Raw genomic sequence first — 14,546 nt, 5'->3', positions numbered from 1 at the left:
CCGACATCAGTCTGAAGAAGGGTCTCGACCCGAAACGTCGCCTATTCCTTTGCTCCATAGATGCTGCCATTGAGTTTATCCAGCATTTTTGTCTACCTTCGATCTCTCCTGCATCTGCAGTTCTTTCTTAAACACCTGTTTACACTAGTTCTGTTATCCCTCTTTCTCATCCACTTCCTACTACACATCGGGGCAATTTACTGTATAAAGGCCAATTAACTTACTGACTCGCATGTCTTTGGGATGCGGTCAGAAGCTGGAGCACCTAGAGGAAACCCATATTGTCACAGGTGAACTTGTAAACTACACACAGACAGCACCCTAGGTCAGGATTGAAACTGGCACTGACAGATGCCCTACCAGCTGTGCATTGGAATATAATGGCAGTACACTGGGTTATAAATAATTATCTAATTTTCCCTACAGATCCATAATTCAGGAAGTGCCATTTGTCTTGTTATTTATTAATGTCTCACTTATATCTAGCTGAAATTGATGTTTCTCAGTAATTATTGTTGTAGCTCTCTGTCATAATTCCTAAAATTAGATGAAACTCAATGTGAATTAATTGATGCAACACCTTTTGTCATTCTGAAGATAAAGTACATCATTCTTTCCGCCCAAAGTGAATGTATTTTGGATCGATTGAAGTTTTTCAGATTAAGATTGGCAAAATTGGAACACGTGAAAGCTGACAATAGAGGTGAGATAGAGGTCAGGAATAGGTTTTCTCTTGTTCCTAATCTAAGATTTTGCTGTCATATTAAATTAAAACCTGACTTTAAAACGAGAAAGCATTATCATAAGATTTATATTACCATATTTCATTAATGCAATGTCTAAATGCTTGTTGTCGTCTCGTCAGAAAAATTCTAGGCGGCCACAATAAAAGAAACAAATTTCCCTCAAATATATGACCTAGACAAAATATTTTACTATATTTAATTTAGTTTGGAGAAATAAACTGATGATAAGGTCATTTCAATTTTGTGGTAACTGAAGTAAATCTCCAGCAAGCTGATTTGATGTATTGCAAATAGCTATGAATCCTATGTTATTTCAGGATTTTTTGAAATAGCTTTTTGAAATGTAGTAATGATATTTGTCAATTCTATGAATTGACACAAAATATATTTTCTTGTTGAATGGTTTACAGATAATCCAGCAGTTTTTTATTTGCAAATCTTGCTTGGAAAACATATTTTTATTTGCAAATCTTGCTTGGACAAGTATATCTAGTGGACACCATAGTGAACAAAATATTTTCTTATTCATTTCACCAGGATGAAGTTATGACCTCAATACTCATGAATTATATAACAATGCTAACAACAATCAGGAGATTAATGTTATGTTTGCCTTTATTGCAAAGGTTTGAAGTCCAAAGTAGATTTATTTTTGCTGAGATCGTCCTGAGGGGAGTTGCTGAGAAAGTGTGGAGAATAAAAAATGAGGTTTGTGTAAGAAGGAACTGCATATGCTGGTTTAAACCAAAAATAGGCACAAAAAGCTGGAGTAACTCAGTGGGACAGATAGCATCTCTGGAGAGAAGGAATGGGTGACGTTTCGGGTCGAGACCCTTCTTCAATGAGGTTAGTGTAAATGGCTGTTGATGGTTATCAGGAACTTGGACTGAAGAGTCTGTTTTTGTGCAGAATTAAGTGAGACGGGAGAGATTTAAGAAGAACCTCGGGGGCAACATTTTCACATAGAGGGGTGGGTATACGAGCTGCCAAATGAGATAGTTATAACAGGTACAATAACAACATTTGCAAGACATTTAGACTGATACATGGACAGGAAAGGTTTGGAGAGATGTGGGCACGTGGTACGTGGAGATGGAACACCTTTGTCGCATTGTGCAAGTTGTGCTAAAGGGCCTGTATCTATGAGATGTAACACTATAACTCTAATCTCAATGACTGTATATCTGGAGTGCAATGTTGTCTCCATATCTCTGCTGTAGTCAGTGCAGGACAAATTCATTTGATTAATTGATTCTTGGGAAAAGTGTAGTGTTTCGTGGAAGATATTTCCATTAGCAAGGGCAATTTTAAAAAATAAATGATTATTTCATTGCCAATTCTGAGGGAGGTTGACATGTGATATTGTTTCCTCTTGATTGTCCAGCTAGAACAGGCCGCAACAACGTGGAATAAATTGGAGGGTGGGAGGAGAGAATATCTAGTATTGTGATTACATTTTTTTCTAATGTAAAAGGCTGCAAGTGTCTCAAATTCTTCATTCTTAGAACATCTAATAATGTTCACATCAGAGTACCTGCAAGGTTCAATTATTGTTTTGGATACCCATCATCTGGGCTTGTGCAGTAGGACAAGACAAGACACATTCACACCTGATCTTTTGGAAAGGTGAAGCATTGGGCCATTTAGTAATAATTCTGTTTCCTCTTGTGTCCTTATCAATGTGACTATGAACAATGATCATAGATTATCAAACAATGCTACATCAAATTAATGATGTAATAAATAAATAATTAAGTCATCGGTTTATTCCCAAACTAAAGATTTGATCATGTCTGAATCCAAACAAGAGAGTGCTATTTGGCATGGTACTAATTGACATACTTGAAATGTTTGGTAATCTGCTTGCACACAATGCGGTAGCGTGATTTTTAGAAAAAGGCACAGCGTGTCTTAAGATTGGCCATGAAGAGCTACAACTGATAGTATTCACTTGCCGGTTGATGTTTTTCAAGGGCACGTCTTGGTGCCAATCCCAAGCAGGTCACATTTTTTTTTGTTTGTTTAAAGATCGGTACAAATTGAGACCATTTACCTCATTGTAGACAACAATGGGAGTTCACATAAGCTGATCGGTTGTAGTGCAGCCGTTAATAGTGTTGGATCAAATCACATTTGATGTATCTTTGGCAAATGACTTCACTGTCGCTCTAGGGACATTTGGAACCTAATTCCCAAGGAGCAGTTGCCACAGCTTCAGCTGGGGTTCCAATTAAGGGTTTCAATGAGGAACTTCTATTCGTAAGTAGAGTAACAAATGCCTTTCCACCCCCCCAAATGTACACATATGTGCACACACACACACACACACACACACACACACACACACACACACACACACACACACACACACACACACACACACACACACACACACTCTGTTTACCATCATTAAGCCACGCACATGGTGCTCAATGCTGATTTTAATAGCAGTGGGCATACAGTCTAACCAGCAGATGTCTTGGCATTAAGACAAATACATCATCATTAATGATAAAGTAGACAATGCCCCAGCTGAGTAGTATTTGCTTTGGCCAAGGAACCATTCTTCAGGATGTTAATAGTAAAGTGTATAAGAGAACATTCAACTGTTAATCAAAGATTTATGACTTTTTATTTTTTTTAGCAATGAAAGCTGGAAGAAAGATATGTGAGAAGGTAGAATTATGACATTAATATTTTAGAAATTCAGTTTATATAAACCTTCAATAGTCTGTCTCATCAGGCACCTGAGCTAAATGACAACCCACAATTATTTACACAAAACACAGATGTGCATTATGGCATCAATAATGATCTAAAAGTAATGTATATCAAGCTTCTATGATCAGAAAATATTGCCAACCTACTGAGAAAACATTATGCTTCAATGATATACTGCGAAGTGCAAAACATTGACTGCCAGAGTAATTAATTACTGGAGCATGTGATCAACATAATAGAAAGCACACATTTTTAAAAAGGGGACATTTTAATTATAAGGCCTGCTTTAAACCTTCCAACTCGTGTAGGTGATGATTATGAAAATTATGAAAAGCTGATTGCAATGTAGGCAAATATGAGGTCATCCATTTTTGAACAAAGAACTTGCTAAGTGGAACAGTGGAAGTCAAAAGCAGCTTGTGAATCCTGGTACAAAGATCATTAAAACAGCTTCCAGGTATAGAAAAAAAATCAATTAAGCTAATAGATTGCTGGCTTTGCCTCTCGGAAGACTGGAATACACAAGGTTAAAAGTTATTTTGCAACTGTAGAGATTGAACCCGAGCATTGTAAGACGTCTAGGCACCACATGTTTAAAAACTCTTTATTGTCCTCTGAGGGAATGTAGTGCAGATTTGTCACAATGATCCTTGAACTTCACCGACTATATTTTGTGATGATGCAAAGCGTTGACCCTCCTGGAAGTAAGAGGGTTGAGCAATATTTTGATTAAGATTTTATATTAAAGAGAACTTGTTGGGGAGATGGGAAAAAAATATTTCCATTGGTAAGGGAATGTAGGTGAGGAATCATAACTTTAAATTAAATATAGAACTAGGCTTTTTAGGAATGATGTTGGGAAACACTACTTCAGGCAAAGAATGGCTGACATTTTTAAACTTTTCCACCATTTGCAATGGATGCTATGGCAGTCTTGGATTTAAAATGAACAATTTAATACATTTGGGCAACAGCAGATGTGGTCATAGGTTAGCCATGATTTTATTAAAATTCCATAGTTCGAGCCACCGAATAATTTGTATAATTTCCCATATTCCCAATGCGCATTGCGGTAGAATTAAAATGCATTTATTCCAAGATGCAATGTCCTCGAGGACGTGAAATCCATAGACACTGCAACCCAGGTTACCTTAGCCAACTTGCTTTTATTTTGAATGGTGTGATGATCGGCTTTTACATTGGAAATAGATTGAATCCTTTTGATAAACACCACTAGACATCAGAATACAGTAACATAATGCAGAATAGGAAGAAGTCACACACCATCTTGGCTTAGAAATATATTATTTTTCTGTGATCGTTTGGTTTAAATCCTGGATCCCTCTACAAACAGCATAGCAACAAGGTAACATAGCAACATAGGTGGTTCTTCAATTCCTTGAGGTTAATTAGGGATGTGAATGAATACTGGTTTTGCCAGGGACACCCATGAACCATAAATACAAAACCAGGAATATTCCTGCAATTTATTGTTAAATTATTCATTTGATACTTTTTATGGATTGCTTTTAAGAATCTTCCTCTTAAGTAACTCACAAGAATGCAGCAAAGTCTTGGGAAGGGTGCAACTTTAACATTTTCTCATTTATATTTTAAAAGTTAAGTAGATTAACATGTTTTATTCACAAGTCTGGGAGTCTATGGGTTCTGTGGTTATGGTTCATAGGTTTCACCTATGGTTTATGGTTACAGTGATGTGTTTTGCTGCAGATTATTGACATTTTGAATCGATCCAAAATAGTTTTAGATGGATATTGATGTGAAAGAGCCAATGTAATCTCAGAAATCCTGATCACTCATGCTCACAAGAGTTTGCATTCATGTCAGTCATAACTTCACCCCGGGGAAGACATGTTTTAAAATTGCCCAGCCAGATCACCTGACTATGTCTCCCCTATGTAAAAAAATCAGGTTCAGTAATTGATTAAAAAATTTGGCACTGATATGTACATCCTCCAGTCATCCCGTCACCCATTCCTTCTCTCCAGAGATGCTGCCTGTCCCGCTGAGTTAAAGAGTGCCCACGGTAGACTCACGAGTCACTACGGTAAACTCACGGGCTACTTACGTTCTTACAACAAGTTTAAAAGTTAAAAATGTTTACTTCAAGAGTAACCACGAGTTTGATTTGTTTTAAACTCGGGATCACTCGTGGGTGGACTCGCACCGTGAGCCAGGGGTTTAACTCACCTGGGATTCCATGTAAATGAGAATCTGGGGTGGGCAGAGTGCCTGGCATTTCCTTACATAATTCCAATTTAAGACAGGATAATGTAATTTTGATGATATGTATTTAAAGTTTAAGGAGGCATTGTGTGTCACTGTTCAGGCTCATAACCAATGGAAAGCTAGATAATTACACCAGCTTGCTGGGTAGGTTGATGACATGTAAATCATAACCATTGCAATAAAGAACTATACATTGGCTCAGTAATTTAATATTGAGGACTATTATGAGTATTCGGAAAAAGTGCAGGTGGTGTTGAGTGATGCAGATGCTGGAATTTTGAGCAAAAATGTGCCGGAGGAACTTGGCCAGACAGACTGTTCTCCAGTCTGAAGAAGGATCCCAATCCAAAATGTCATCTGTCCATTTCCCTCTGTAGATGCAGCCTGGCCTATTTGTTCCTCCAGCACTTTGTTTTTTGCTGCTAGTTAGGGTTGAATATTTCATGGATGTCATGATCCAGTTGTGGCAAAGGGGAATGATTTGTTGCCATGTGGTAGGATGAATAATGAAGTAAGTGATCGTTTCAGCATTTGGAGGGGGGTGGGGGGTGACGAGGGCGGTGAAAGCCAATAGACTGAGTTGGACAAAGTGAAGACTTCTGGGCTTATTTGTTCTTTAAAGGAATCAGAATGAAATTGGGCTGCTGTTCTTGGATGATACGCTACCCGTAACAGGCCTTCTTTTCATCAAGGGTACTTTGTCATTCTTCCTTAATGGCAGGGTAGTGAAGAGCAATCTGACCATCTGATCCCAGCATTTTAAACCCCTTCAGACCTGTCGAGTCAGTAAGAGTTTCCCACATTAATCAGATGCTGCCAGCTGCTTTCATTAATGCAGATTTCATACACAAAATATTCCCTTTTAATATTTAGTTCATGTCACTAAACATTTACAAGTAACCCATTTTGCCAGCCTTTTGCTAACTACCTTGACTGATGGGCAATTGTTCGTCCCTTATTCTTGTGTATCTTCCTGTTAATATTCAAGTATATATTTTCCAAGAAATGATTAATTCACTTAAATTATAATTTAACTTTCAGCTTTTCGCTAACCAGATTTAAAAAAAATGTCTTGCCCTTAAGCCATATCAAGAGCTTTTTGCACATGATGCAATTCTGAGCTGGTATTTTATCCCTAATGACTCTTTTCCTATGGTAAATTAGACTTTAAGTAAATTGATTTATGTGAGTATTTAGGTGATAAATTATTTCATACTAAAAATATGTTATGTGCAGTTTGGTGTGAAATGTTGGGTTCAACGAGCTATTGCCGTGCATGTTTATATTGCATTTTGTTTTTACCAGTAAGGTTTGGATGTCAGAGTAAAATAAAATATATAATAATAAACCATCACTTATTAATCTCAGTGAAGGAGAGCAATAGTTATTGAAGCTCATTGCATACATTTCAAGAATCAATTGCGAGCAAATTAACAGGAGGTGAACAAAAAAATTATATTCTCCTTTTGTAAACCAGCATCTGCAGTTCCTTGTGGCTCCAGATGCTATTCCAATTTATTTTACTTGCTTGGTAATTGAATGTACAGAGAAAGAAAGTAAAATTAAATAAAATATTGAAATAATTGGGTCTATAAGATGATAAATCATAGATCTTAAATTAAGACAAAAATCAAGGAATATTTAATAATAATGAAAACTAGAAATAGAATTGGAAGAACATTCTTACTTTAGTGTTACAGCTGATCACTGGAGAAACTATTTAAGATGTAGAAATGTTGATGAGCTACTAATATATTTAAGTCGTTCTAACATCCTTTGCGACAAACTCTAAGTAATGATATATATATACATATATTATACATTTCATTTTATCTGTGTACTCCTAGATTGGATATATATACACAGCACAGTATTGTCCTTGTAATATTCTGACATTCTACAAATGGGCTGGTTTCCAATATGTAATTATATCAGCCATTGTGTGGTCATGTGTGGCTTCATCTCAATCTTTTTTTTGCTTATGTCTATACATGTTGATTTCAGTGAAGTGGAACAACAATCTGTTTATTTTGAGGAGAAATTTTGGTATATAAAATTATAAGAGACATAGGGTAGATGGTCAAAATCTTTTGTTCAAGACAGCAGGGGCGGAAATCGCTATAAAACATGGGGGGGGACACAATTTCTTGGTGGCCATGTGTGTGTGTGTGTGTGTATATGCGCGCGCGCCCACACACACACACACACACACACACGCACGCGCCCCTTCGGCCATGGGCCCAGTGGACAGTAACATCGGGAGCTGACCTGGTTGGTGACCGACTCTGAACTCCAGCAACAGCAGCTTCATCCGCCCCGAATCGTGGGGGCATCAGTCGGCCCGCTCGCTGGGATTTTCATCGCCCGGCGCAACTTAAAACCAGCCACGGGATCTTCCATCACCCGGCAGGGGCTTCAACATCGGGAGCTTCAATCGCCTCGATGCAGCAATTTGACCGCGGGGCGATGGAAGATCCCGTGGCCAATTTTAAACTGCGCCGGGCGATGAAAAGCCCCACGAAAGGGCCGATTCAAGCTCAGCTCTATGATCTTTGCTCCATCGGGACGTCTCCCTCTTCCAATGACCGCGCTTTATCCTCTGCCCACCCCCCCCTACTTCTGCCTCTGACCGACACCTCCCTCCTCCAATCATCGCGCTGAATCATCATGTCCTTCTCCCTCCCCCCCCCCCCCCCCCCCCCCCACTGCCCACTGATTGACGTCTCTCTCGTCCAATCGGCGCCCTCGACCATCAGTCCCACCCCCACTGTCTCACGAAAAGCGGAGATTTTTAATAGTTTTGTTCACCGAATTAAAAAATCCGGATTACAAAACATGGGGGGGACGTGCCCCCCCCCCTGTCCCCGCTCCGGGATTTCCGCCTATGCAAGACAGGAGTATCAAAAACAAGAGGTCATAATTTTAAGTAAGAAGAAGGAGTTTCACAAGAGATTTAGGGGAAGGTTTGTTTGTACAAAGGGTTTTGATATTTGGAACTTGCTGCCAGTGTTGGGGGAGTCAAATACAATCACCACATTTAACCAACAGCGAGATATTTTAATATCCACGTCAGGAAAGAATGCAGGCAAATGAGAATAATGTAGATGGGCAAAGAGGTCAGCATGGACTTGTAGGACCAAAAGACCCCTTTCTATGCTGTACAAATCTGACTTCACTGTGACCCACTTTGAGAATAACTTTGAGAACTTCTCTCAGGATAAAATCTGTCTTGTCTTTGGAAATTTTCTGTCACATTATTAATTCCCCACAGACCTGATGATTCATTTCAAATGCTACTCCCAACAACCATCTAGGAGAGATTCCTGTGAATCTAGGGGATAGACCCTTCAAAGAAACCTCAATACCCACATTTACTTTTAAACTCTGCTTAAGAAGCCAATTGAACAAAATGTCAATGTTGGATTAAATGCGGAATTGAAAACCATAATCATTTTTGACACTGTTCCTTATTTTTTGCTTTCTTTATAGAAGTTACAGAAGGAATGCGTATTAGCTCAACAGGTTTTGAAGAGTTTAATCCAGATGTGTTCGCAGCAAGAGGAATTTCAAGCTTTGAGCCTCATTGTATGTTCAGCTCAGATTCAGGAATAGAGATGACACCTGGGGACACTATTGATTTGGCCAAAACCTTTGTGGATCCCATAAGGTCAGAGAAGGTAGAGGTCCAAAACTATATTGATCTATGCCATTCTGGTGAATCAAAAGCTCAGAATTTAGACAAGGCATACTGGGAAGAAAAGATGATACCTTTTGTAGATGACATTCGAGATGACACAGAAGCCTCCTCTGAAATTATGAAAAAGTCAACAGAGGAGGCAAAATTAATAGAAGAAATAAGCCCTAGCTTGAGCCCTGAGGAACCAACAACAGCGCCGTATGTGGAAGAGCCTTCAGATGAAGATATTTCAGAGAAGTGGGAAATGGGGGACACCCAGCAGAGTAGTCGCATGACTGCTACATGCTCAGTGGCAGCCCAAGTTATGCTCACTGAGATAGAAACCATAGTAGATCCCAATAGTGGGAGCAAATCACAGCATGAACAAGAGACTAAACCAAAGCAAGGATCTGACCTAGTACCAACTGTGACTGTATCAGAACCTGATGACGACAGCCCAATCTCACAAACACCTACTCCCTCAAGTTCAGGTAACAATTGTTTACATGAGTTACAACAATAGGTTGCCAATGTTCATGTTCTTGTGTGTATCGTTTGTCTTTTGGTCATTATATTACAGTAATTGTACTATCTGTATATTACATTTGGTTGTTATTTTTCTTTTATTTGCCAAATTGATGTAAAACATTTTTGAGTTGGTGTCATTCTGTAGTCTTTACCTATAATTTGCAGCAGGGTTTCTGTTCCTAAATTACCCGTCCAATTAATGCAGCCAAACTGTTTTACCAGCAGGATAGAAATGGAAGTGTATTTAAAATTTGACTCTGACAGCCAAATGCCAAAAAAGCAAATAAATTGTCAACTTCTAGAGGGAAGACTACATTCATATTTGTACTTTCAAAAATTGGCTTATAGTGTTTGATGCGTGGCTGGCGAAAGTACAATTTTAAACTGCATGTTATGGATCTTGATCAATAATCTGGTGGTTCACCCATTCTTGCTTTTTCTTATCTTTTCCTCATGATGATTTTCCTTTAATTTTAAAGAAAGAGTAAAATTGCATAATAGATAAAACCTACCCCTGCCTTTCTCCTTATCTTCCTTTCGCCTTTTATTCTGTTACTCTCAGTCTCAGGGGTGTTTGAATAGATCAGTTAACGGCCATCAAACCAGATTTTCCATTTTTGCAAATATTTATGTTCTAAGCCCTTATTTATAGTTTATCTATCATTTTGCCATTTCAATATGATCTATTTTCTCCAGCAACAATGTTCCACAAAACTATATATTGACTTCCACAATCCCAAGCAAATAGTTAGAAGTTTACATGTAATGGTATCAAAAATCAACATCGTTTGTTTCGAGCCTTTTTGTTTCAAGATAGTGCACACTAATCTTATTTTCACTGATTAAATGAGGAAGATTGTGATTAGGGGAATAACTAGCTTCATCTTTTATTTAGTTGTACACAGAAATGTATGCAACATTTTATTTGGGGGAAAAAAAACATTCATCACATTGCTTCTTTCTGATCGCACTTTTTCAGTCTGTAAAAACTCAATTCTCTGATTTTCTTTTTCAATCTGTTGGTCTCTTTTCCCTGTGATTCTTGTGTAAGCATTGATGGTTATTGGCAGAAATTTGAATCTTGCAGTGGTCCACCAGCTTGCTTGCCCATTTCATAGTTCATAGCAAATTTTAGGTCACGCTCTCTGTTCATAATATAGCATTATTTATTGTGATGGGCCTTGCATCTTTGATTCAATTCAATTCAACTTTAATGTCATTGCACAAATACTAAGTATGGGTACAACGAAATGCAGTTTTGCGTCAGTCCGTAGTAGTAGTGCATATAGAAATTTAAAAAAAAAGAAGATACAGAATAATCAAAAATACAGAATAATTAAACAATGGGGACGGAGGGACCGGAGAAATCTATCGGCGGGACTCCGAGTTCAGCAATGTGATGGTATAATTGTAGAAGCTGTTCCTCATCCTACTGGTACGAGACCTGAGGCTCCTGTACCGCCTCCCTGATGGGAGGAGGGCAAACAGTCCATGGTTGGGGTGGGAGGGGTCTTTAATGATCTTCCCAGCCCGTCTCAGACACCGTTTTCGGTGGAGGGAATCCATGGCATTGAACGGGGCACCGATGATGTGCTGTGCGGTTTTCACCACCCGTTGTAGTGCCTTCCTGTCCGCAACAGTGCAGCTGCTGTACCATACCGTGAAGCAGGTGGTCAGGATGCTCTCGATGGTACAGCGGTAGAAGTTGGTCAGGATCTGGGGGGACAGGTGGGCTTTCTTGAGCCTCCTCAGTTATAAATAGTATTATTTATGTGGTGCTACAATGTTATTTTAGCGTTAATTTCACATGATTATTTTGTGGCAGTTTGTAAATGAGAAAACAATTTCTTGATTTATATCTCTGCTGGACACTCTAGAGCTACTGCTGACATTAATAGCAACCCTGTCAATTTATATGTCATTTTATGAGTAATCAAAATCATGCTTATAATATCTGGTAGGACACCACTAAATAAGATCTAAGATCGTAGTAAATTAGGTATTTACCACAAGTTTTACAGGCTGAAGAACTGTAAATAAACAATAAGATTATAGAGAAAGTCACATTTGGAATAACCGGTTGATGAAGTCCTTCTGTGGAAAAAAAAAAGCACAAACTGCTGGAGTAACTTAGCAGTGAAGAAAATGGAGAGTGGTGGAATTGTGGAATTATGTTCAGGATACCTTCCTTAACCAATACGTTAAAGGCTCAGTTGGGAAGAAGATAAATGAGAATGGGGAGAGTTGGATCTGGTGTTGGAAAATGAGGTAGGCCAAATGTTACTGGATGAATGTTTGCTGAGAGTGATCATTGTATTATATGTTTTAGGTTAGTATTGGAGTGGAGCATGGCACAATTTGAAGTACGTTATCATGTACAGGGATGGAAGAGAAAGTAGCTGGGTTGACAACATTTCTAATATAACCATGAGATATTTGTGGACAATAAGGAAGAAAATAAAGCTACGGGCCTAGTCTGAGGAGGTAGAGTATAAGATGAGACAAAATAAGATGTTTGATGAATGTCAGGTCAATTCCTTAAGCGAGAACCTAATTAAATGCAGTTAATTGGAAGGAGAGAATGTTGGGAAAGGGAGGACGCAAAAACAGAATGCAATTAACATAAAAGGGAACTTGAAAATCAGAATGCATATGGAAAGCAATACGAAAAGGGGAATGAGATTTATTGGGGGGCGAAAGAGAAAATATGCCCCCAAAGATGCAGGGTAAGACTCAAATGCTTCATGAATAATTTCCATCTCAGTTTTCTGAGGAAGGATATGTTAATAAAATATCAATAGGAGCAGCACTGGCAGTGGTACAATACAACACAATTTTATTTGTCATTTGAATCTCGTTGAGGTCCAAATGAAATGTTGTTTCTGCAGTCATACATACAAAAAGAAAAAGACCAAAAGACACAACACAATTTACACAGACATCCATCCCAGCGCATTTCCTCCTCGCTGTGATGGAAGGCAAAAACGTATCTCTCCCCTGCACTCCCCTCTCCCCCCCGATGTCAGAGTCAAAGCCCCCGGCGGGCGATGGTAATTGTCCCGCGGCCATTAAAGCCACGCCGGGTGATGCAAGGCCACGCTCCGGGTCTTGTTGTTGGAGCCCCCGGCGGGCGCTAGCAAAGTCCCGCAGCCATTCCAAGCCGCGCGGGGCGGTGATGTAAGGCCTCGCTCCAGGTAATCTTCAACCCCGCAACTCGGGCGGGAGAAGTCGCCGTTGCGGAAGCCCCGTAAAGCGGTCTCCCAGCAGGGACCCGCGGGCTCCCGGTGTTCCTGTCTGCCAGACCTGCGGTTGGAGCCTCCGAATCTCCGGGGGTCGGGTCACAGCAGCGCGCCACCACCGCTCCACCTGCTCCGGACTCAGCCAGCTTCGTGATGGTACGTAAGTCCGTAGCTCCGCGACTGGAGCTCCAGGTCGTTCCTGCTGGAGGCCGCTCCACGTTGCAGCCCCAACGACAACGGAGACCCGACAAAGAAAAGGTCGGGTCGCCCGTGCAGGGGAAAGATTTTAAAGTTTCCCCACCCCCCCCCCCGCCCCCCACACACATACCCCGTCAAAACAAAACAAATAAAATAAAAACTACATTGAAACGAGACAGAAAATAATAAAAAGACAGACGGACTGCAGAGGCCGCTGCGACGTGAGTCGCGCCGCCCACCGGATGGTAATGGATGGAGTGAGTTGGATAAGGTGGTTTCACTGTAAAGGCTGGTTATACTTGAGTATATAATTACTAGGGCTATTATCACAGTTTGCTAAGGAACATGTGGTTCCTTAATACAGGCAGTGGAAAACAGACACAAGACAGTGGAAAAGTTTAGAATAGTCTTTCAATTTTCCTGGGTACGGAGGAGTACCAGAAAATTGAAATAAACTGAGTGAGGATATTTTTAACTAAATGCAGTCAGTTCAACATCCAATGCTGAGGAAGCTTTTAGGAATAGTAACTAAGTAAAAAGAAACAGGTATTTTAGTTCATTAAGGAGAGCCAGCACAAATTCATAACTAATAGATTATATTTGACGAACCTAATTGTATTTTTTTTAATGAATTAATATGGCTAATGAAGGGCAATAGTAAATATTATCTATACATTACAATGGAAAAGGTTGATTAACAAAATTGTCATTGTTAGCTAAAATCAAATTGGCATAGGGACAGAACAGTGAGTCATAGTAACTCATTTTTCAAACTAGGTACAGTATGCAATAGCGTTCCCCAGCCTTCAGTGTGGGATTGCTGCTTTTATTTTATATGTAAGTGAGCTTGGAATACAGTGTAAAGCTTCAAATTTTACTGATGATTGCGTTGTCAAACAGTGAGGATAATACCAATCCACTGAGTGGGCTAGCGGAATAGACAGTCAGCTGTAGATGAATTTAACAGAGGGGAGTGTGATACATTTTGGTAGTGGGGATTTTAAGAGGCAATATTGACTTAATGACCCAGAGCCTGGAAGGTCATGTGCATGGGTAGCAGGCTGTATCAAGAAATTGATTAGCAAAACATAGTCGATCATGTAGTTCATGTGGGTATTGAGCATATTGGCAGGGTAAATTAGGTTAAAACTTCATAAAGCTTTGGTTGGACCACAAATATTGTGTGGC

The 14,546-nt window shown here is 39.5% G+C and overlaps 1 protein-coding gene across 4 annotated transcripts in view; it reads left to right on the top strand.

The window, feature by feature from the left end:
* The window catches only part of rtn1 (reticulon 1), a 134,115-nt gene that overhangs the window by 52,706 nt on the left and 66,863 nt on the right, over window positions 1-14,546 (top strand). For 2 of the 4 annotated variants that reach the window (XM_033027392.1, XM_033027391.1), the window contains exon 3: window positions 9,207-9,884. The exons of the other annotated variants lie outside the window; for them this stretch is intronic. In XM_033027392.1, the coding sequence (XP_032883283.1) occupies window positions 9,207-9,884 (678 nt within the window). The remainder of the gene's footprint in view (window positions 1-9,206; window positions 9,885-14,546) is intronic. 4 annotated transcript variants of the gene reach the window in all.

This window comes from Amblyraja radiata, chromosome 9 (genome assembly GCF_010909765.2).
Source record: "Amblyraja radiata isolate CabotCenter1 chromosome 9, sAmbRad1.1.pri, whole genome shotgun sequence".
Taxonomy (NCBI): domain Eukaryota; kingdom Metazoa; phylum Chordata; class Chondrichthyes; order Rajiformes; family Rajidae; genus Amblyraja; species Amblyraja radiata.
Note: the sequence above shows the minus strand (reverse complement) of the source record. Positions and strands in the feature narration are given on the sequence as shown.